Source organism: Eucyclogobius newberryi, unplaced genomic scaffold (genome assembly GCF_026437365.1).
Source record: "Eucyclogobius newberryi isolate DKJ021-1_F unplaced genomic scaffold, fEucNew1.0.hap1 SCAF_21, whole genome shotgun sequence".
Taxonomy (NCBI): Eukaryota; Metazoa; Chordata; class Actinopteri; order Gobiiformes; family Gobiidae; genus Eucyclogobius; species Eucyclogobius newberryi.
In genome coordinates this window covers 16,934,873-16,957,195 of record NW_027315846.1, presented here as the reverse complement: position 1 = coordinate 16,957,195, position 22,323 = coordinate 16,934,873, and the positions used below count along the sequence as shown (strand labels likewise).

The following is a 22,323-nucleotide window of genomic DNA, read 5'->3' as shown; positions in this document are numbered from 1 at the left end:
TGATCCTACAGAATTTGCCTCAGTGTCAGTTCTTTGACATTTTCTACTAGTGTTGGTTTCTGCTTTCCCCCATGTGTGTAAAGAGTTTCATAGCCATAGCCAGATTTAGTTCAAATAATATATTTTTGTGACATTTTACTGAAAAGTGCAGGAAGGATCAGTCACTGTTCCCATGTGATTGGCGTGATCTTTATTCTACAGAATGTGAGTGTAGGTGAAAAAGCTCTATTTGTAAAGTGTGTCTATGTGAACAAATGAAATAGCCAGTTCCCTGACTAAAGCAGGAAGTGAATATAAACCCCAACAGGGATCACCCCCGGCCCACCCTGCACAGACCCCTCTTGAGTGGGCTTGCTTAGGCTGGCACAGGGCAGTTCAGTGAATTGTGCTGTGCGTGTTTCTAGTTTGAATGTTTTTGACAAAAACAGCACTCATATCTTGGGATATTATATCTTGTCATGTTCTCAGGGTACAGCATCATGACCTTGATACTATGTAGGCTTTTCATGAAGGAGAGGTGGGCAGTGGTGGGCAGGAACAAAATTTTGACTTATGTACCGTTTTTGAGGATCTGCACTTTACTTGAATTGTATTTAAGTTTATTACTTTTTACCTCCACTACATTTCTAAAAAGGCTGAAGGTCTCGTTACTTTTGTGAAGGAGTCTCACTCCAGAGACTTAAGGTGTGCAGATGTGCTCCTGACAAAGGCTGTTTGAACGAGCTTAGAGACTATTTATTTGTGCTTTTTTGATGTCGTACATTTTTTCTAATTTAATTCTTATTTCCTATTCCTCCATTACACGGCTCTTTTTTTCCTAATTTAATCTTTTCATCATACAAATTTTACAAGACTGAAGAGGATATGACTAGATACAATTTGCATATTGTCTTTAAAAGTAACCTAATGTATTGTATGATTTTTGAAAAAGTGTTAAACACTTATTTAAGAAAAGAAAAAAGGACTTCAATAAAATATAAATATTTCAGAATGCAGTACTTTGCAGCTTTAGTACAGTGTTATATAATGTACAGCATTAGTGAATTACCACGAGGGCCTGGGTGTAGTCCTTTTGAGGATGCTCCATTGTGGGAACCATGCAGTGCCTGGTGTATTGTAAGGAGTGGTCTCTGATGACCTTACAGAGATGAGAACCACCTTCAGTGGGACCCGACTGAACTGGGACCCTCCGTTTCCTCTTTCTGTTCTGTGCCAGTGAGTGCACACTGCTCCGTCACTCGTGTGAGAACAGTTGCATCACAGCTCTCGTGGTTTCCTAGCCCCTGGCCCCTGTGTTTGTCAGTCAATTTGTGGGAACCCCGATGTTGGACAACAGCCTCTGTTCCCACCACTAGTCTGGTTAGAAAATAGACTTCTGTCCATGTACCAAGCACCCAAGCCAAACCAATCGGAGGCTGTTCCTTCTCACGGTTTCAAGGGGTCAGCAGTTATAGAGTCCCAAATCATTTTGTTTGCAGGTGCCAATGATTTTATAACCATGAGAAATGAGAAATCTTTAATGAGTGCTGTCCCTGGGAGTCCTTGAGTTGGTGTCTACAGCTGGGGAAGTCACTGGACCATCAGTACAGGACCTGGATTGCATGGACACTAAACACATGTTATTGGTCAGTGAAATCCAGCTATTCTTCCACATGTTTTTTTTTAACCTCAGGTGACACAGGTCATAGTTCTCCACAATGAAATATAAACAAGGACTGAACTGGAGGTGACTTTGCTGTTCAAACACATCTGCTTATTTAAATTTGTTTCTTTTTGCAAGTCTAGGCTTTGTCATGCTTATTACAACACATACAAAATCGCTGCACGCTGTTTCCGCTTCCTGTAGACATCCGATATTCTGAATGACAGCGGAATGGGAACAAAAGAAAGATGAAAAAGCGGCCCAGCTCGGGTACAGCCATGACAAGGATGGAGCCAGATGGGAGCCTCTGTGCCGCACATGTGGATGAGCGCGTTGAACCTCACAGAGTGTGTGAAGACAGCTGGAACATTCCCCTGAGCCCAGTCTAATTGAAAGCTTATCATCTTTCCCTTTGTGCTTCCTGGGCACGGTGTGATCAACAAGGCCCAATGCGAAGCAGAGGAGCTTATACCATCAGTTCGGGAGGTTAGCGTTCACTACGGTGAGTGTCCAGGACGAGATTTAACAACAGACGGCTGTGGGCGAGTGTGCGTGAGAGGAGGGCTTTTGTGCAGTCGTGAAAATGCTTCGAGTGCCGAGTTAATTGAATACACTGTGTATCAAAGCTGCTAGTGTGTGTCCTAAGACTTTGTTGTCCCACCAGCACTCCCCCCATAGAAGGCCTGACACGGACAGACAGGCACACTGCGGGCACTGTTCAGAGCTGAAGGAACTCAGGAAGAGGAACATAGATCATTGGCCAGGTATTTTAAGTAAATACAAAAATACAACTAATAGAGATAGGAAAACATGCTCGAGTACAGTTTTCTTACAAATATCAGACCACCCCAGTTGCATCTGAAGCGTTTAATCTTCATAATCTAAATGGTTGGACTTCAAATGAGCCAAAGAGATGCCATCAAAGTTACATAAATTATCAACCACAGAGCTGGTAAAAATGTCAGTGACATTCCAAACTTCGCCTGAATTATATGTAACAAGTGACAACTCGCTTGAGTGTGGGAGCTGCCAGGTCTGTGGTGGTTCGCTCATAGATAATAACCCAAAAGAATCATTACAGTTCTTATACTTGGTGTCGAGTTCAGATGATTAAAGTGACAGAGTATCAAACTTAGAACAAAGATTGGATTAGAGTGGATTTGCTGCATGTTCTTCCTTCTCTCATCCCCATTTCACGCTGAACTGTCCCGTCTAATCAAGCCTTCAGGCCAAAAAACCTTCATAGATATTGGATTAGAGTTCCATTTCATTTAAGCTTTTAGTTTAAGTTACAAAATTGCTTCCCACGTTTTTCCATCTGCCGTAAGTTAAACATTTATAGTTAAAAGCTTAATTTAATCATGTGGATAAATTATTTATTTTATGTGAAACAGACAAAACATTTGCATGATTTTTCTTTATTAAAATGATTGAAAATTACATAGTCTGCAAACATGACTTAAGCACTCAGGAGGCTTTAATGGCAAGGCATACATACATAAAAATCATAAATTAACAACCTTTTCTGTTGCACATGCTTTGAGTATGAAGACAATTAGATTGAGATGAAATATTTGTTTTGTTTAAAAAAAAGTCCATTTTCTTTTTCATATTTTTAAACTTTATATACGCCATTCAACATGTTTGTACATTTGGCTTCTTGAATTGAAACATCAGCTGTGTATCACCGTTTTTCTATATACTCAGTTAAACAGGCAGTTGTAAAGCTCTTTGGTTTCTTTGGAATAACCACACAATATTAGTATGGTTTCACTAGCTGCATGAGTTTTGCCCATAATAAATAAAGCATAGTTTGCAGTAAGAAAGAAACAGGAATGAAACTTTTACAATAGCCAGAAGAAAAACGCAGGCTGTCTCCTTCAATTTGCATTCAAAAGCATTGCAGCATAATTATAAATAGTAGAAAATAAATCTGTTGGCTTTATTACAAATTTGTGGTGCTATAAATCATACCCAGGCGCTTACATGGAGTGAAGAACATCCATCATCCAACTAATGTGAAAAAGACCTGGTACTAGAAGCCAGCCCATACAATACAGGACAACATCTATGTGTAGGAGAGTTCACTTCTGGCAGAGCAATAAGCCCGTGGCACTGGCGGCTAGTAAATTAGACTTGAGAAGACAGAATTAGGACCATAAAAGCTTCAAAGAACTAACTGCTGATTATGTAGAACAAAGGGACTTGGCAAGAGTTTTCTTTAGCATAACTGCCCTTGGTGTTTGTAAGAAGACACCGCAGTAATCCCACCTTCTCTGTCTGCCCCTTCATCTACATGTCTTCTGCAGGGATAGCTGTCTTCTAACTAAAGGCAAACAACCGTAAGACAAGGGAAATGTCCACATGAACTAATGATGTATGTTTCTCGTGTTTGTTCTGATTAAAGGGCAGGAATGCTTGTATTTGGCTTCATGATGATAGCAGTACTCAAATATACATACAAATAAAATAGTGCAAACAATGAGCATATGGCATGAACAGCACATCTATAAACGTTTTTGAAAGCTCAGACGACATAATGTAATACAGCCTATTCAAAGAGAGTAGGTAATAGTGCATCAAAGCTGCAATGAGATATTCATTGTTTTGGTTTTTCATAATTTAGTGAAAATATATTACATAGTTCCAAATTTGTATTAAAGAACGTGTGGTTGAAACTTAATATTGTGAACAGAAATGCCTAAATGTGTTGGTTATACATATGTGAGCATTTCCCCAAGGTCTGGCTCAAATAAATATGGAAGAAAGGTAAAGCATCTTTAAAATGTTAAAGTTAATACAAAATAGGTAAACATAACCTAAAAACACACATTAATTTGTACATTCTTTTAAAAAATGCCAAAAAAGAAAGAAAGAAAGAAACTGAATAGATTAGGAAAAAAACATTTTACCAAGTAAACCAAATTTTATAAATGGCTTTCAAGATGTCAGTGATGCAGCAGTTTCTTCTGTATTGTTTGATGAACACAGATGTTTAATTTACTGAATAATAATAAATTAATTGTCACAATGGACTATGAGCAAAAAAATCCTGACAAAACCGACACACGTTGCATTTAGTTTCAAACAGAAATCGAAACGTGAAGGGACCTTTTGCTACAGCAGTACAGCCAAGCTGGGGAACATCGTTGGAGTCAAACATCAGTCATGCATCTCTTCCCCTGTTTGCCAGGTAAGTCTTTTGATGTTTTAGATCATTTCTATTGTTGCCTCCAACGTTTGTTCTTCTGTTTGTATGGCTTTCCAAGGCTGTCCCTTACTTCACTTAAACAATATGGTCTTTTATAGTTTTGATAATGTTTGCTTAGTACCAAGAGTTTATGTGGAAGTACCAAAAAGGCATTGCTTAAAAAATAAAATACAGATGAAAAGTAAATGCTGGTAAAATAAAAGGCAGCCATGCAGCATTACATGAGTCCTTCAGTGTTCAGTTTTGCTCAGCACCCTCTTGGACATTTAACTGTGAAGTTTTCAGTCAATAAGGCCTCCAGACGGACTCGTCCAGGCGCCCTGAGGCGCTCATGGCTGTGGGAGAGTTGCTGTGGCTGCCGTCTGCCTCTACACCTTCACTCTGACTGGTCAGCCCCGTGTTCATCAGGCTGTTGGCCCCTCCAGCGCCCGTGGCCCCCGAGCAGGACAGTAGTCGAGTGGGAGACCGTTCGCCCCCAGTGTTTCCAGGTGCCACCATGGAGAACTGGTAGGAGCCAGAACCAGTACCATAATACAGGTACGAGTTAGACTGGAAGTTTTGGGTCTGATTATTTGAGTATGGTGGTGGTAGGTAGGTGTGGTATCGAGAAGAGGCTGGCATGCCGAGGCCACCGATGCCCGTGCTAGACGTGTTAGTGGAGTAGGGAAAAGCCCCTGGGTAGTGCATGCGTGGATCTGAGAAGCGAGGGTCAGTCAGTGGTGACAATGATGGGAAGGTGGTCCTCTGTTGAAACAGGTCTGTAGTACCTGTGGACACAAAATGGCTTTGACTTAGTAAATATGAACCAAACAAGCATCACTACTTGACTAAAGGGGATGTCGCTGACCAAAGGTCTGAAAAACAATTCAAATATTTATCCATTGAATCCCAACTAAGGTTACGCTACACATTATTCTCCCTGAGAAATGTCTCCTCTGCATTTGATCCATCCTTCAATGCTGCTGTGGAAACCTGTCAGGGATAAATTTAAATCTTACTCACTCCATGCCCTTTCCCTCCTGCTATTGTCCATATTAATACTAAGAACCCCAATAAAATAATAATTAGAAAATTGAACTGATGATTCGATAACAATTGATTTCAAGCCAGGCACTAAACACCAGCATCTTGTTGCTCACTACGAAACATACGTTTACAACAATGGCTGATAGCGGGTTAGAAAGCAGTGCCACATTAACAGCAAAATATGAAATAATATAAATCAACTATTGTTCAGCCAAAATTGTGTGAACTGAACAGCACCATTTATGTATTATAAATGATGTGGAAATCTCGTCTTGTTTTGTTCTCGTAGATTCAATCTTGGGTCTTGTGGGAATTGTGACGGGAGAGCACCATTTAGTTATTTTTGTTTTTTTTGAAGGACTTTTGGTCTGTAGGCTTTATTGGACAGGACACTGCGGCTGGCTACATATACCACTAACCACTCGACCACTGGGCAGCACAGAGCACCATTTAGTATATGACAAATGTTTTGTTACTGATAGTCTGCCACTGTCAATAATCTGGATCTTAGTCTTTTTTCTCAGTTTTTTTAATTTCCCTTGCACTATATTATTTGGTCAGAGACATTAAATCAACAGGTGTGAAGAATCTTGATAGTCAGGTTATTTAATTGTTGTCTGACTCTGATACAACATTAACAAAGAAAGCGTGTCTGAGTATCACCTGTCATCTTAAAATACTCCAACCTGTGGACACACTCTACTAACCGCAAAGGAAGTGCTTGTCATACCTGTTCCCACTGTGCGCACACCTTTATCAGGACTGACAACTTTCATGATTTTTGTCTGCATGTGGCTTCCTCAAGTCTATTATGCTCACATGACTATTAGTGTAAAATGTGGATTTGAATGCTAGAGAAAGGGAGCTTGTATTTGTAAAATAGCAAGCACTTGCACGCAATAAGCCTGAGGGGGGAGCATGCCAAACTTGCGTGCCACAGTCTTGTTGAAATGTCTTTTCCCTATGTCTGGAGGACTGGGTCCATTTTCAGCTACCAAAGTCTGTTCTTTTGCAATTTCCATGACCCTGCTGCTTTTTCCTCTTGAGAACTGACTGCTGCAGCAGAATTCCCTCTTCTTTGGAGAGCAATGTGGGCGTTATGTGGTAGTGGGGGGCTATTTCTTTTTCCAGAGTCACCAGGCTCGAGGCTTCATATCTGATTTCATCTAAAGAAAATTAAACTCTTCAGCCCCTGTTTGATTTCAGAACAGCTGAGTCAGATCTGTATTTTCTACCTATCTCCCCAAATGTCTTTCTCTGATTGCCCTTCATTTGTCTGTCTGTCCTAAGGTCTTTGGTGAAGTTGAGAAGGACAGGTAATTCATGAGCCCACCATGATCATGATCCTGTTGGAGTTGTTGGAAGCGTGTTGGCTAAACTTCTGTTCTCTGTCAGAGGAAACTGAACTAGACACTTATCACAACACTTTAATGGGCTTGTGCTATATCAAAGTCTTGGCTCAGAGCCAACTGCCACCTAAAACTGTCAACAGTGCAGTAGCTCCCTCTGGAGGATAGGGCTAAACAACCCAGAAATGTTAAAAAGCTAAGTTATGCTGCTGCATTTTCTCACTCCTAATCTTAACATACTTCAGTACAACCCCACCCTTTCACAAGCCTCACCATTGACACTGTGGTAACAATCATGCACTGTGCTTTTGGCACAGAGGGTCTTCCCAATTGAGTTTATTGAAGACCTAAAACCACTATGGCTCTAACCACTCATGATTTGTATTAGCCTCATTCGAAATGTGACGAATAAATAGTCAAAATAACAGATTGACTTGATCCAGAGAGTTGGTACATATAATGTGTGATGTAACTAGTGTTAGTGTGTGAGAAGTTATGTTGAGGATCAACTTTTAAGTATAATGAGAACACTTTGTATCTCTTTGCACTTATCCAGTCTGTAACACAAAGGGTGGAGTCAACAAGTCCACTACTCCACAGTCAAGCGTGTAACCCATGTATGACTGGAGGTTTGCCTGATTTGTTTATGGGAGAAACTGATTTTGGTTGTTAACATAAGGCTGAATTTGAGGCGGTCATGTCTGTGTGTGTACTAGAGTGCAGGTTATGTATGTGTATTGTGCTTGTTGGCTTGTGGTAAAGCGCAATGGCAAAATGCAAATCCTGCCTCTCACCTGTGAAATGTTTACTTAGAGTTGATGCAAACTGTGACGGACAGCGCCCAGAGAATGGTGTCCCAGGCAAATAAGTGTAAGGAATGGAAAGGGAGAAAAACCCTACAGGACAATCTAGATTCGTATACTGCACGTAAAAAGTCAATTGATAACAGATGCTTTGTGTGGCATTTAAGCGTGGGCACGAGCAGATAGGGATGAGGTGAAAAGGCACTGCAGCACGCAGCAGACACTGGGAGAGCAAATGAACACAAATGATGCGCAGGTGTTTATTTAGGAGCGAGGGCTTCAGGCCCGAGCATCATGTCACATGCAAATGATAATCACCTCTCCTGTGGCACTGTGGCCAACTGCTTCAAGGCCTAATCCATGTTGGTAGTTTATCATGAGCCTGCTGAACAATTTTGCATGCCCTCATTGTGACATGCAATATGAGCTAAAATGCAAAATGTTAAATGTACTGCATGTTGAATGGGGAAAAAAAATGCAATCAATCATTAACTTCACTGTACTAATGACGTGTCATGGTGCTGTACATTTAAACATTTGATCAATTTTAGCCAATTTGTTTTTAAGATTGTGTTCAAGATCAAAATGATTTTACTGTTGGCGATTTCAATGTTGATTTTGTAAATAATGATAGAAAAAGAAAGATGGCTCTGTATGATTATAGAAATGCTCATTCAATTAGTTTCATGTCTCAAGCTGCTGTTGATAGTGGTATTTTGTGTGGCAATCTCAAATCAATGTAGAGAATGTGGTAGTGAATAGTACTTGAAGAGAAGGAAGAAGGAAAGGTGGTGGCCGCCCAAGAATGTTTTGGATGTAGTGAAGTGCTATGGGCCAAATGAGAACACACTCCAAAATTGTTCTAGCAACTGACAAACCCTGTGATAAGACTTTACAGCTTCTTTGCACAATTCTTTCTTCATTACTTTGACATTGATTTATTTAGTTTATTTGTAGACACTTAAAATGTGGGTTTTGCAAAATGAAAAAATTATGGAGCAGTAAGTAACTTATGGTCTTGTAGATATTAGATATTAATATTTGTTTTAATTAATTGTGTCATAACTTTAAAAGTACATCTTGAAATCATCTTTCAACCCGCAGCTCAGGCTTCGGACCCCCCCACTTTGGGAACCAAAGACAATGTCAATGTCAAAACTACTCAAAACAGCACAGATATATTTAAAACTAAATATTTAAACCTTAGCTTTAACCTTAACAACTAGATTATTTCATCTATTGTCTTTAAAGCTATATTTACAATACTGTAAAAGTACATGACAATGAAATACACGGTATCTTACCTGGCCATGGTCTCAGATCCTCTTCTACCTTACACGTCTTCAGTGTTGGAGTGTCCATTTGCTCTTGCCAGAGCGCGGCTGTAAAACAGAACAAAATACATTCAGCAATGTTAGATAATATATTATATATAAAATGTTTCTCTGTTTTGTCAAGCATTATTTGTGGGCACTTTAATTTAATTATTATAGTTAAAGATAAGATAAGATAAGATATTCCTTTATTGTCCCACGTGGGGAAATTTCATTGATGCAACGCAGGTAGATACAGAGAAGACCATCTGAATCTTTTTTAATATTTATGGTAAATGTGTGCTTTTTGCCACCAATATGTGCCATACAAATGAAAAATGTGATCCAAAACTCATAACATAATATGTCATGAGTTTTGGATCACATTTTATCATATATGATATATATATATATATATATATATATATATATATATATCAAAATGGCGTGGACATCTGGTGGATTGGGAACATTTCTTTCTGTTATTGGCTAAGATTTGCTGACTGAGCTGAAGAGAGATGAGAAGAGTTTTTCGCACTTGAATGAGACCAGCCTTGGAAAAACATGCTCGGTGGCCACATAGCAGATATTTTGGATCTTTGGTACGAGACTTATAGGGTAAGCAGGCACCTGTGAAGCTTGGCTGTCCAAGGTGTCAAGAAGCCAAACAGGGTCAAAGACACTACTGGCCCAACGCGTGGGACCCGCTTCACACTGAGTGGCCACAACACCACAGCATGTCTGCCTCTGACACAAGCTGCTTGTTCCTAGTCTGACACTTTTAAGAGGGACTTTATTGCATATTTTGCTTGTTAAGCTGTTTAAGAAAGATACAACCATGGGGTGCTGTATACATGTTGCTTTGTAGTTGGGTCAGCCTGTCTTAAATTTTTATTATGTATTGCTCCGTCACTCCTCAAATAAGGTTCACAATGGCAATTTTTTACACATACATAGTTGACCTTACTTTAAAGATCCTTGTAAGCAGCTGGTGTGATTTGCTCAAGAAAATAAACACTTGCTTCAAATATTTTGATTGGCTAGCAGACAATATCAATACCAGGAATAGATTTCTTGAGTTAATAAGATGGCGAACCTCAAGGGCGGAGCAAAGGAAAGTGGGATGGTGGAATGTAAATGGCAGAGGCACAGTGTCACTAACAGGCAGCTGTTTATGATGAGGTTTCTGACACAATTAAACAAATGTCCTGCTTTGAAATGTATTTAGATGAAAGATGTTTGAGCCAAAATGGCATCCGTCCTCGTGACTTTGGATCCGGCAGCGCCTCTGAGACGTGTAATGCGCCTGCTGTAATGAAGCGTGTCATTGAGACATGGTGAATGCTGGGCCTTGTACTGGCTTCCTGTTTCTCTTAGGCCCTAGGCGTCGCAATGAGGAGAGAATGTGAGAGAGAGAGGTAGAGCAACAGAAAGACAGCAGCGAGGAAATGGGGAGAAGGAGAGCGTGTTAAAGAAGGAGGTACATGGCCTTGGCTCTGCTATGTGGGACATTTGATATGTCTTTTGAGCCCTCACTTATAATGGGAGCAAAAACAAACATATGGTATATTGTATGATCTCTTGGAAAGGTTCTCCTCCCACCCTTTCCCCAGACTCAAAAGAGAGTGTTCATGGGGAACATGCCGTTTCTGTAATTGCTGAAATGTAAAACTTGTCTGAGTCTGATGTGAAATTAGAACTTACACAAAGTTAAGGCAGGTTAACCAAACAAACGTTTTCACTTTGAAAATGTCATCTCTTGATCACACACTTTTAAGCTCAAGCTATTTTACCCACCATAACAAATAAAATGAATGGTAGTAAATTAGATATAATGTAAATACTGAAGTACAGAAGTATGACAGCATGTGAGCCTCTATTGGCATCAGAGTGTCAGCCTCTTTCTTGAGTTTGGCAGAGGGTTGCATGGAAGCAAACTAGCATGACCCGCTACATCCAAAGCACACAGTGCCACTACCTGACAGTGTTCATTTCCTGAGTTGCTTATGCACCTAATTGGCTGATCGTGTCATTCTAGATGTGTGAATTTGTGTGAGCCTCTCGGCAGCAGTAGTAGAGGTGTGCCACCTCAAACCTGGGGGGCCGTCAGCTTGTTTATATGGAGTAAACAGTGTGGTCACTGTGGATGAGGCAGGAGGGGCTCAACTTTTTCAGGGCCGGTCCTTCATCAAGTAGCTTTTTTCAGTATGTACCAAAATGAAACCTTCTGAATCATGTACTATTTGACCAAAACAAAATTGTATGATTGTATCAGGGTGACAAGCAATCATAAACATTTCATTGAATAGATCAAATTTCACTTCATAACAGGGAAAGTAATAAAAAACAATCAAATTACGGTATATTTTATCAAATCCTAGCAATACAATAAGGCACCCAATCAATGCACATGTATGTACAATAATGTCCCATTGGCAAGTACACACAGATACCACCCACAGTAGCATAAAAGTGATTTCAGAAACCAGAATAACAGTTTAGTACTTGATTGTGTGAGTGTCAGATTTGCTCGGCTGCAATACAATCACACAGTCTTGTGTACACTCTCCCTCCACCCTCTCCCAGAATCATTTCACATGTCTAGCAGGCTTACCTGTGGCCACAGAGGAACAATAACAAGGACTGAATACAACGTCTGCCAGAGTGCAGGGATCCTGTCACTGCATGCACTTTAATGAGCTTTTAATTACCCTGTCTGTCTGGGGCACAAGCAGAGATCTTGCAACACTAGCACAAACCAGTCTGCTGCAGTCTCTGTGTGTGTGTCTACATTTATAACCAGGCCAGTGTTGCAAGGCTGTCTGGAGATGCACTCTGTTGACAAAAACGAGACAGTATTTCATATTTTTCCTAAGACCACAAAATGAAGTAAGGTCTTGGGATGTCACATCATTTTCTTATTTAGTTGTAATACTATTCAAACCCAAGAGCATGCTAAGGATATTGTATGTTGTAATTGCAATACATGAATCTATTTAGTTATATGTTCTGATGGATCAGCTATTGCTTAGCAATCCTCAAACAAATGGGGGCCACCTGGGCCAGGATTAAGAGTGTCTTCTAAATACATCTGAGTCTAGAAGAGCTGCCAGAAGCAGACTTATGTGTGCTGTTGATATGTAAACACCTTCTGTGTCTCTGCATGAGATTTATTACAACAAGTCTATTTTAGTTTGAGCTTGCTTTCTAATGCTGTAATGTTATGTGTCATTCCTAACCATCTTTCAGTCCAATCTCAGACACATGAGATATATTTGACTGTGTTATTTAATTATTTTACTGCTGTTTCCCTGCAATATGATGTCATAATGATAATACCAATGGCCAAAGTTTGTGTTTTTATAACCCTAACTCATTCTCATTCATACACTTCTTACAACACAAACCCCCTCTTACTAGCTATTGTAACATGAAGCTCAAGGCTCCAAATGAGTTGTGTCTGTTAACTCAGTATACTCTGGATGTGTGAATGTGCTTGTGTATGTGTTGCTCTTGCAGACAGACTTTGAAGCTTGTTAAGTCTATGACATGCTAATTCCTGTCCTAATCCTATGTACGGAGAGCAAAAATGCTGCGCTTCATCTCTGTCTGGAGTCTGGACCAAATAGCTGCCTCTGCTCTTTGTGTTCCCTCTGACAACAAATGCCAAGACACACAAACCATTTCTTCCATAAAACATTTTTTTTTTGTTGCTGAATTTATTTTATGGTCATGCTTTTCACTCTTGTTTTAAGTCGGTACCCTTTTGCCAGTGGTGTCTTTAACGTCTAATTCTGACTGTCCAAAGGAACGACAAAAAACAATCAACAATCAACAATCAAAAAGGACATAGAGGGACGGGATTAAACCCCGGTGTTCTGTGCAGTCAGCTGTTAGATAGGGCTAAAATAATGACTCAGCTCAAACACAAGGCCAAGCACTGGCATATAGCAGCTATAGAGTGCCACCCACTTTCAGCCAGAGTCCTAAACAAGTCCTTCTGTGTACAGCGACATACTGATACAAAGGTGATGAGATTCATTAGCTCGCATGAGAACCAGAGAGTGGGCGAGAAAGGAGGGCGCTGTGTGTTTAGTCTGCATGCTTCCAGACATGGCATCCTGTTAAAGAGGCTCTGACATATGACAGAGAGAGAACGCTCACTCCAGCCCTCACCCACACAGCTGTCCACAGCTCCCATACACACAGCCCTGAGTCTCACCCCCGCACATTTGATCGCTCTGACAGTGACATGACTGCCAAGGTAACAGGTGGCTGCTACATTCCCGGTGCTGTAGTAGTGCACCGTTTAGGACAGCTTTGGAACATAGACCAACTTGGATTGGCAGTGCGTATGTGCACCTGGCCGTGCAGCCGATTTGCACATTTAAGGCCTCCAAACAAATTCTTAACAGTCATTTCATAAACTACACTCCCTGCATTTACTGTTGTTGTGGGTGAAATTAGCCCATTGGTAGTGATGATTGGTGGGGATGAGACTCACCTTGTGGAGTGCCAAGGTGGCTTTGATGGATGGAACGGTTATTGTTCACTGAGCCTATCCTCATACTCCGCTGGTAACGCTCAATCTCAGACAGTCTGTCAGAGAATTGCATTTTCTGAGGGTCCTCCATTTTCACTCGGTGTCCTGTAGAGACGGGAAATGAATTGTATGTAAATAAGTCAACACCACAAGTGATGCTCAATTTGTGTATTTTATTGCCAAAATCTGGTTAAAAAATATATAAAAATAATTAGTATCAACACAAATTAATAACATAAATGCCTTTAGTAATCTTGATTACGCTAGACATTTTGGCTATAACACTTTAAACACGCACAAAGACACCAACACACCCCCACAAAATGACATAAGTATGAGGTTGGCTTTCAGTCTCAGCCTCCAAACACAAAATATTATTAGAATGTTATGAGACCTTGAAAAACATTACCCAGACACTAACTGTTATTCGAGCTGCACCTGTTGCAGTGTCACAGCAATAGAATAAGTTGAAAATGAATGACAAAATATGTCCATGTCTAAATGCAGTTTTTATATTTATTATAAAGTATACTATAATAGTAGCAACAGCAGAATCAACCAAAGACAGTATCATCATGGGCCAATCTCCATGTAACTAGTGATCCCTATTCATTATCCCATTCATGGAGGAGGATAAACCCATACATCTGTAGTTATTACACATGTACACATACACATACACATGCATGCACTCAAACTAAATGCCAGACGCGAGTCCGGATGAGGGCTATGCCTCTAATGGGAAGAAGAGATTTTAATGTAACTATCAATGCACCAAAACTATGTGCAATCCAGCATGTATATATTCTGTGGTTTTCTCCTTGGCATCTCTGTAGAGTAGCCTAATGTGAAGTAATGGCTGTATTTGAATATTTTATCACTATATAAAGGGGGCAAGCCAGACGGACCAATATGGATTTTGCCCGTCCTTTCTCCTTACTGACCCATGGGCAATATATCTTCACTCCGAGGGTGACCCATGGGTAAAGTTTCCTCTCGTTTACCGCTCTGTCCATTTGTTTGTGCCCACTACCTCCCTTACATCCTCTTCATGAACTGTATAGAAAGATCCAGCTACTAATCGCCCATGGACTTGTGGTGAGTTTCAAAAACGTGCAGGTTGATGTCGTGTACACTTAAATATCCTACTTCACGCAAAAGGAGAGGTGTCTCTTCGTAAGTAATTAGGCTGAGTAAAGGCTGATTGAACTGATATCAATATTCTCTCCAAAGTTGTCAGAAAATAGATTTTCTGTGTTTTTTCACTTTGCGGCACAATGATTAATTTAGCTGTTTTTGCCCTTCTTTTTAAACAAGATGGAATGAAGACCTGAGCTGTTCCTCAAATAGACTCTGTGCACCTTTGCTACGGGCTTGATTACCCACAGTGTGTCTACTGCGTGCCCCAAAGCAGGGGCTGCCGGGGGAAGCAACCATCCAAATATAGCCCCTCTATGTATCAGTGTGTAGTTTTTATTTTAAGTTTTTTTTTTAAGATATATACACCACCTCAAACATCTGAGGTCAAGGAAATGATACATCCCACTACTCCGAAAAAAAAATAGAATTGGACAGTTTTTCTGTGGCCATTGGTGGTCAACAATTAACATGGATGAAAGTGATAATTGAGCTTCCCACAAACATACACCTGAGTCGGATTTTGATTCCAACTCCAGCTTAAGTCTGGTTTTCTGTCCTGAGGGGAACAGAACTAGAACAGGAGGGTGCACATGTATGGAGGTTTTGGGTAAAGCAGAGTCTTCATAAGAATGAGGCTCACAGTCACAAGCTATTGCCGCTTTTAACACCACTATTTAATTTGGAAGTGGCTCCAAATGCTCTCTTGCTCTTCTTTGTCTTTCAGCTTCTTCTAGAATACTCATTGTTGCTATGACCAAACTGCAAGTAGATGCATAACATAAACAATTTTACTAGATAGAATAGAGTTTGAAGCTATTTGGTTTGTCCTGTGCTGTTAAACCTTGTGTTAATGGTGTTTTTGGCCATGTGACCCCACACCAGCCACAGTGTTTCAGGTCTGACCACCTGCATTTGCCTTGTACTGTATGGATGGGGGGCAAGAAGGGTGCTGGCACTCAACTCTAGCCCTCATTTCAGAGGGGTTTCTGTGGTTAGATGAATTTTTAATGGGTGAGGGTGCACTTAGGAGAGAATGCCCTGTTTTCTCTATGATATCATAACCACAAGATAGAGTTGGGAGATGGGGCCAGTGTGCACATGAGTCCTAAACACTAGTGCTCAATGTGCAGAGCCAAAATGGATGCTAACGTTTGTTGATTTACTAGCCCCCTCCTAGAGCCGTGGTCACATCATTTCAAAGCATTAGGGTAATGTACGAAAAATTAATAAAATGCTTAAAATGTATTAACAATGCACTCCCGAGGCACTAGTATGGAAAAAATATATAGTCACATTACATTTGTCAGCATACTACCATTTCACAACAAAATGTTTCCTTTTCACAGTGATTGGTATAATTATAAGTGATTGTGAAAGTGTGAAATTGTAAAGCTGCCAAGGTCGAGAGCAGCCTCCCCTCCACAAAGCCCATATCAGCTCCAGCCAGAGTCTCTGTTTGTACAGTGAGGTGACAGCCAGGCCTTAAACATTGACAGCTGAATGAGCATAGTCTCTTTCCTGGCTTTGGCTTTTTTAGTTTAGTTTCTTTCAGTTTGCCTGCTTCAATGTCTATGAAAGAGAGAAACATATGTTCATGTCCGAAGGGAGACACATTAAACACAAGCTCTTTTAGTAAAGGGCTGGGCGCTTTTTCAGGAGCAAACTGAAACTCTATCTGGACGGCAAAGGGCAATACGTGCTTTGGCCCTAACCCAAGTCCGCACAGAATATATTTGAAGTGTAAATATTTGTATTCAATGTATAAATGGACTTGATAGGGCCCTGATAACAGACCTGAATTGATTTGAAGTGCATGTATTGCATTTAAAACTATGTAAGGACTGTAGAGTCTTGTTTGTTTTAGAATTGCAGAGAAAAAATGAGTGACCTCAAAGAAACAGCAAAAGGTTATTCATAATTTTCTAAAACCGTATGATGCGGATGACAGTTGAACATATTCTACAGCAGGACTGACTTGCAACAAGAAAACTTCCTTTGCCCTCAACCGACAAGGCGGACGTTTCAACATCTGTTGAGCTAAATCTACACCTGTCTTCCACTTCCTGCTCTTTAGCAGACTTCAAACTCTCTCTCCAACCCTGTGTCTGACTTTTTCTTCCAGTTTTCATTTAGATTTAAAGGGCACTAACACACATATAATGTATGTTGTATCACACAATGCCTTATCAATCACAGTGTGACAGGATATAAAACAGGAGCAATTCAGAGTTTTTCTTTTGAGGCTGACCCGCAAGGATGTGGCTTTTACCCATGGCTGAAGATTGCGGCTGCTATGTCTGGGCCTAAATGACTACCGGAACCTAACGTCGCACCACTTGGAATTATATTCTTTATAACTTTAATATGTCTGTACATTTTATAATTGTGGGACTAAATGTTATAGTGAGAGGTAACATTTATTTAACGTTTTTGAGTGAGGTATACAAATGTGACGTTCTGTTGTGTCTTGTGTCTGTTGAAGGGCTGCACCTCTGCAGGCAGATGCACTAGTCTCTCTGGGGACATTAGTCAGTGTGAAAGTCCCTCTAGAAGTCACAAAAAACTAACCCGGTCACAGCGGAAATTGCTACATGCAACTGTTTGAGCAGCCTTCCTTCTCTGATAAGAACATAAAGAGGAGCAGAAGCGTGTGTATTTGACACAGCAGCAGTCACACAAGGGTACTTCTTCTATTGAGGGCAGGTTCAGGCATGTCGTTTTTTTAAAGGGTGCCAAATAAGGCCCAAAGCACACCCATATTCTTTAACAGGAGGCCCGCAGCAGATTGATAATAATCGTCTGCCTTTGTCCTTCTCTTATTTGCTTTTATGTGTGTGTAGCTGTCTTCTCTTTTGAAATGGAGAAGTATTGTGGATAATGTGTGTGCTGTTTTAGACGATCATGGCCCTGTACGCAAGTTTCTCAGTGCTGCTTTCTTTGGTTTTGTGTAAAAAAAAAGTTTACATTAAAGGTGTAAACTGCAGTCTTTGTTGCATTATGCCGTATATGATCAATGCATCCGTACAGTCTTTTTGGTCTCTAGTTGATGTGTATACTGATGAGGAGGCGGGTGCCTCACAGGGTTGTGGGAAAGGAAACACGGCTCCTGTCACATACAAACAATCTGTCAAACAACGATGCTTCACACCTTAGTGTTTACTCAGGCACCTTAATGTCTAAGCATGTGTCTGTTTCATAACACACCTTTGCATCATGACAATTGTGATTTCAGGGGGCTTTTATGAAATGTGAGAGATCTGTGAATGTTCCACTGAGTTCTAGGCTTTAGTTTGTTCACCGGATCTAACGTGTTGTCACCTTAACAGGGTGTTCTCAGCACATTTTGAAAAAAGCCTATTTGGGGTTATTCTGAGGATTATAACAATCTCTAGCACCTATTATTTTCTAGTTGTTTCTGACCTTTTAAAACTGAATAAATAAATGTTAAAAAACAACAGGGGGTACAGTTCATAATTTCCAATAACCAGCAGGTGCCTTCTTTCTACTAACAGCCACCCGCATCACTAGAGCCTGCACCTCAACACAGAAATGTGTTTATTGTCCTAAAGGACTCAGGGGACATTTCTAAATAGATTGCAGAACTTTCATTCAATTACAGCTGAAAGGTTGTAATGGTTGAATTCTGTATGGGTCCCTGTAAATATGAGAGAGTACATACAGAGTGGGCCTTTTTCTCCCCCCTTAGGCAGGTAAACAGGAACCACAGTTGGTGAGTTCAGAGAGTAATGCCCAGCAAAAGGATGGACAGAAAGGGGGAAAGCATTGCAACACCATTTCAGTAATTATATAGCTTTTTACTTTTCTTCTTTCTTTTTGCCTTTTTTAAATGGCTTTAGTTGTTTCTGCATGTGTTTAGCTTACTGTGAAGCTTTGTTGTGGCACACGATTTTCTGAAAACAGTCCAAACCTACTCCACATTACTGGTGCATTCCTGGGCATTTATCACTTGGCCAATATTTGCTTTTAATCTATTCGCTGGGGCCCAGTATGACGTGTCTGCAGTAACCCCAGGCAAAAGCAGCGCCACAGTCTTATAAAATTATAAAAATCACCCATTATCAGGCACAATCTGTCTTTGGGTGGTTTTGAGGCAAGCTATATCTTGTAACTAAATCATAAATGAAATGGTCATGAGTTGAAATTTCTAGATTTGCCACTAGTGTTTAATTTGTAAAAGCCTGGAATACTGTGTATCTTGTTTATATTGAGACACGCAGACAGGAAAGCACCCAGCATCAGACATGCCTCTGGTTTTCCCCACCCCTGGCACTTCTACACCTGTAGGACTTTCTTTCAAAGACACCCAGCTCCTTTTTCAGACATCAAAGTTACCTTTGAGAGAGCCATTTGCGCTGAGGGTAAGCCTTTCATGTGATTTGTAGATCATGGGCGTGGCTCATGGAGCCAACTTAAAAAGATGGATGCACCTGGCAGGTGCATGTGCACACGCAAATCTGCATGCAGAAACATCATGCTCTTTTTGTTTGGAGCGACGGCAATATCACAAGGAAAATAAAACAGCAAATGTCATTGTTTGTCTATTTGCATACTCTGTACAGTCTGTGTGTCAAATGCAAATAGAATCAACCCGCCATCTCCCACATGCACCTCACAGACTCCCTACGCTCCCTAGACAATTACATAGAAGCAACAAAACACTACAACATGTGTCTGGTTTTGGTAGCTGTAGGGTGTAGAGGATTTAGGTTTATCTAAATATATAGCTATTATTATTTAATTATTTTGTAACAAATGCATTGATTATGAAACAATTATTGAATCATTGATTATTTGTACTATGTAATGAGTATGAGTAATGTTTTGGTTAATGATGATAATTATATGAAGTATGATGAGGAAAAATTACCAATAAAAGGGAGGGCATGTGGGATGAGGAAATTGTTGAAGAAAGACAAATCTACTCAGCATTTATCCTATAAGTGGAACAGAATTCTCTCTGTTTACATTCACTTGAATGCGCTCAAAATCATATATGTGCAACAGTGTATATTCATATGAGATTCTTCCTAGCACTCAAGATGTATTTTGCAAAGCTATGTGTGCTTTGGTATATTGCTGTAGGCGGGATCTGCTGAAGTCCTGTCCATCAGGTTCTGCTGACTGAATCAGTAAATATTAATAAATCTCCTCCCCTTCAGTGCTAGTTCTCGTCACTGCAAGACTAGCAAGCATGCGACTGCAGCCCTTTACACAACAGCCAACACATTAAGTGAGTGTTTGATAACATGCACGCGAGTGGACAGTGACACAGTCTATCTTTTAATCTGACTATAATGAAAAAAATGGTGTGACAAATGTTTCTAAAGTGCATAATAAAATGGGTTAGGGTTCCTAAAAATGTGTTCTGGTCCATCTATGGTCCATGCTTTTGTTTATTTGATATTTTTATATATTTTTTCTGATAACCCATAACTATATTGGTGAATCACTTCACAGCAATGCAATTCTAAATTATCACTGGCCTATATTAAACAGTGTAATTTTATAGTAAGGCAGCGCCAGTGTAAAAGTAGGATTGCTAACTGAAGCTGTTACACATTGATAGACAGAGAGGAGACATCCTTTAAAGCAGAGACCTAAGCAGCGCTGCAGAATAAACATAAATACACAAACATGCTCTGTATTGTGATGAGCACTTGTACTGTTACTCCATAAATCTGAAATAGCCGTGTGTGGGGTTCAGCTGTGCCCCTGTCAGCCACTGCCACCAGAGCCACTCTCCATGGTCATCTGTTTTGACTAGGCTGAACTTACCCTGCCCTGAAATTCATCAACAACATCTGAGTCTACACCACAACTTTCCAACAGTTGACATCTTAAACCTGTATTTTGAATCTCCTAACAAGATCGTTACGATATCCATAGCCTAAAGCTTGTAGTTCTCACCCTGATCTCACAAAACTGTGGACATACAACACCAACTTTGAACAACTGACTCATTTGAGCAACCTACTTTTCAAACACGAACCACATGTAGGCATATACAGCTAGAGCTGCAACTTGTCTATGTGCATCATTTTTTTTTTACTGACTGCCCAGTTGCACCATCCTTATTCTGTGTTAAATCAGGGATCCACTTTTGTTGTCAGCCAGGTAGTCTCTGAGGCCCAGCGGAAAGCACTGCAGGTGCTGAGGGGTGAGGAGGTCCAGACACCTGCTGCTTGGAAGCTCACTCAGCAGCTCTTAGCGGTCGGCCCTATGCTTTACAGTTTCCTCTGGCTGGCTTATGCTCACAGTCACACTCCCGCTGTGAGCTGTGAAGACACTGCCCAGGCTTACCATAACCACTGCCCAACTTAACCAATCCCCGATTCTGATTGCAACCCCAAAAACCAAATCACTTGTAAACCACACTGATAACATCCCACTGAATTAATACAAGGAGTCACAAAGACACAATTAACAAACCATACATGGAGTGCTATATGGTTTGCACAGCTACACTAGTGTGATCATACAATAGCCTATATTTTATTTACTTTTAAAATTAACTTAACCATGTGTGAAACATTTTAGTTGTGAATATTGTCTACTCACTGCGTGGCTCGCGAGGTCCGTCCACGGTGACTTTAATGGCGCGATGGTACGTGGCCACTTGTGGTGGTCCAGTGAACACAGTGATGGTCAGGGTAAAGCTCTTTCCTGCGCAGAGAAAGTGTCAGTCTTTTGACAGCATTTCATTAAAATACACTTTCCCCCTGTTGTTACTCTATTGTTAATACATACATTTAATTATAGCATATTTAGGATTTGAAAAGACTGCGCGTGAGCCACACGGAAGATCGGAAGCGCCTGATCGCTTGAGAAGAAGAGACAAGTGCAATTTAGGGATCACGCAGTTGTTAATTTTTATTTCATTGTCACGCACACATTTATCAGGTTGCCCTAGCAAATTGTCGGTATGTGCTTGAGATAATCATTTTGGAATGACATAAGGGTTTAGACGATAGTTCGTAAAAGCTCCATAATATTTAGCCTGGGCCTACATTTATTGCAGGGACCATTTAAAGGCCAAATTTACAAATTGCCTTAGGGCATAAATTGTGAGGTGACTTGTCCTTCGGACTTTTCCAAGTGAATAATTATTTCTCTCCCTTGGATTAAGAAAATTACCAGTCACATCTAAAGTGTTCAGCGTGACGCAGGCCAGATGTTCCGCGTGATGCCCGCGAACGTCAGATGCAGTTTGTGGGCACTCACTCCACGCATAAACCATTCCACATTTAGGAGTCTAACGTGGCCCTTTCTTATGCT

General features: G+C 40.5%; 1 protein-coding gene across 2 annotated transcripts in view; it reads right to left on the bottom strand.

Annotated features, from left to right (window-relative positions):
* Positions 1–3,044: 3,044 nt before the first annotated feature.
* The window catches only part of runx3 (RUNX family transcription factor 3), a 33,758-nt gene continuing 14,479 nt past the window's right edge, over positions 3,045–22,323 (bottom strand). For both annotated transcript variants that reach the window (XM_072457146.1, XM_072457145.1), the window contains 4 exons: positions 21,607–21,711; positions 13,849–13,992; positions 9,336–9,413; positions 3,045–5,620 (listed from right to left, as the gene is read on the bottom strand). In XM_072457146.1, coding sequence (XP_072313247.1) covers positions 5,139–5,620; positions 9,336–9,413; positions 13,849–13,992; positions 21,607–21,711 — 809 coding nt within the window. In that variant the 3' untranslated portion in view covers positions 3,045–5,138. The remainder of the gene's footprint in view (positions 5,621–9,335; positions 9,414–13,848; positions 13,993–21,606; positions 21,712–22,323) is intronic.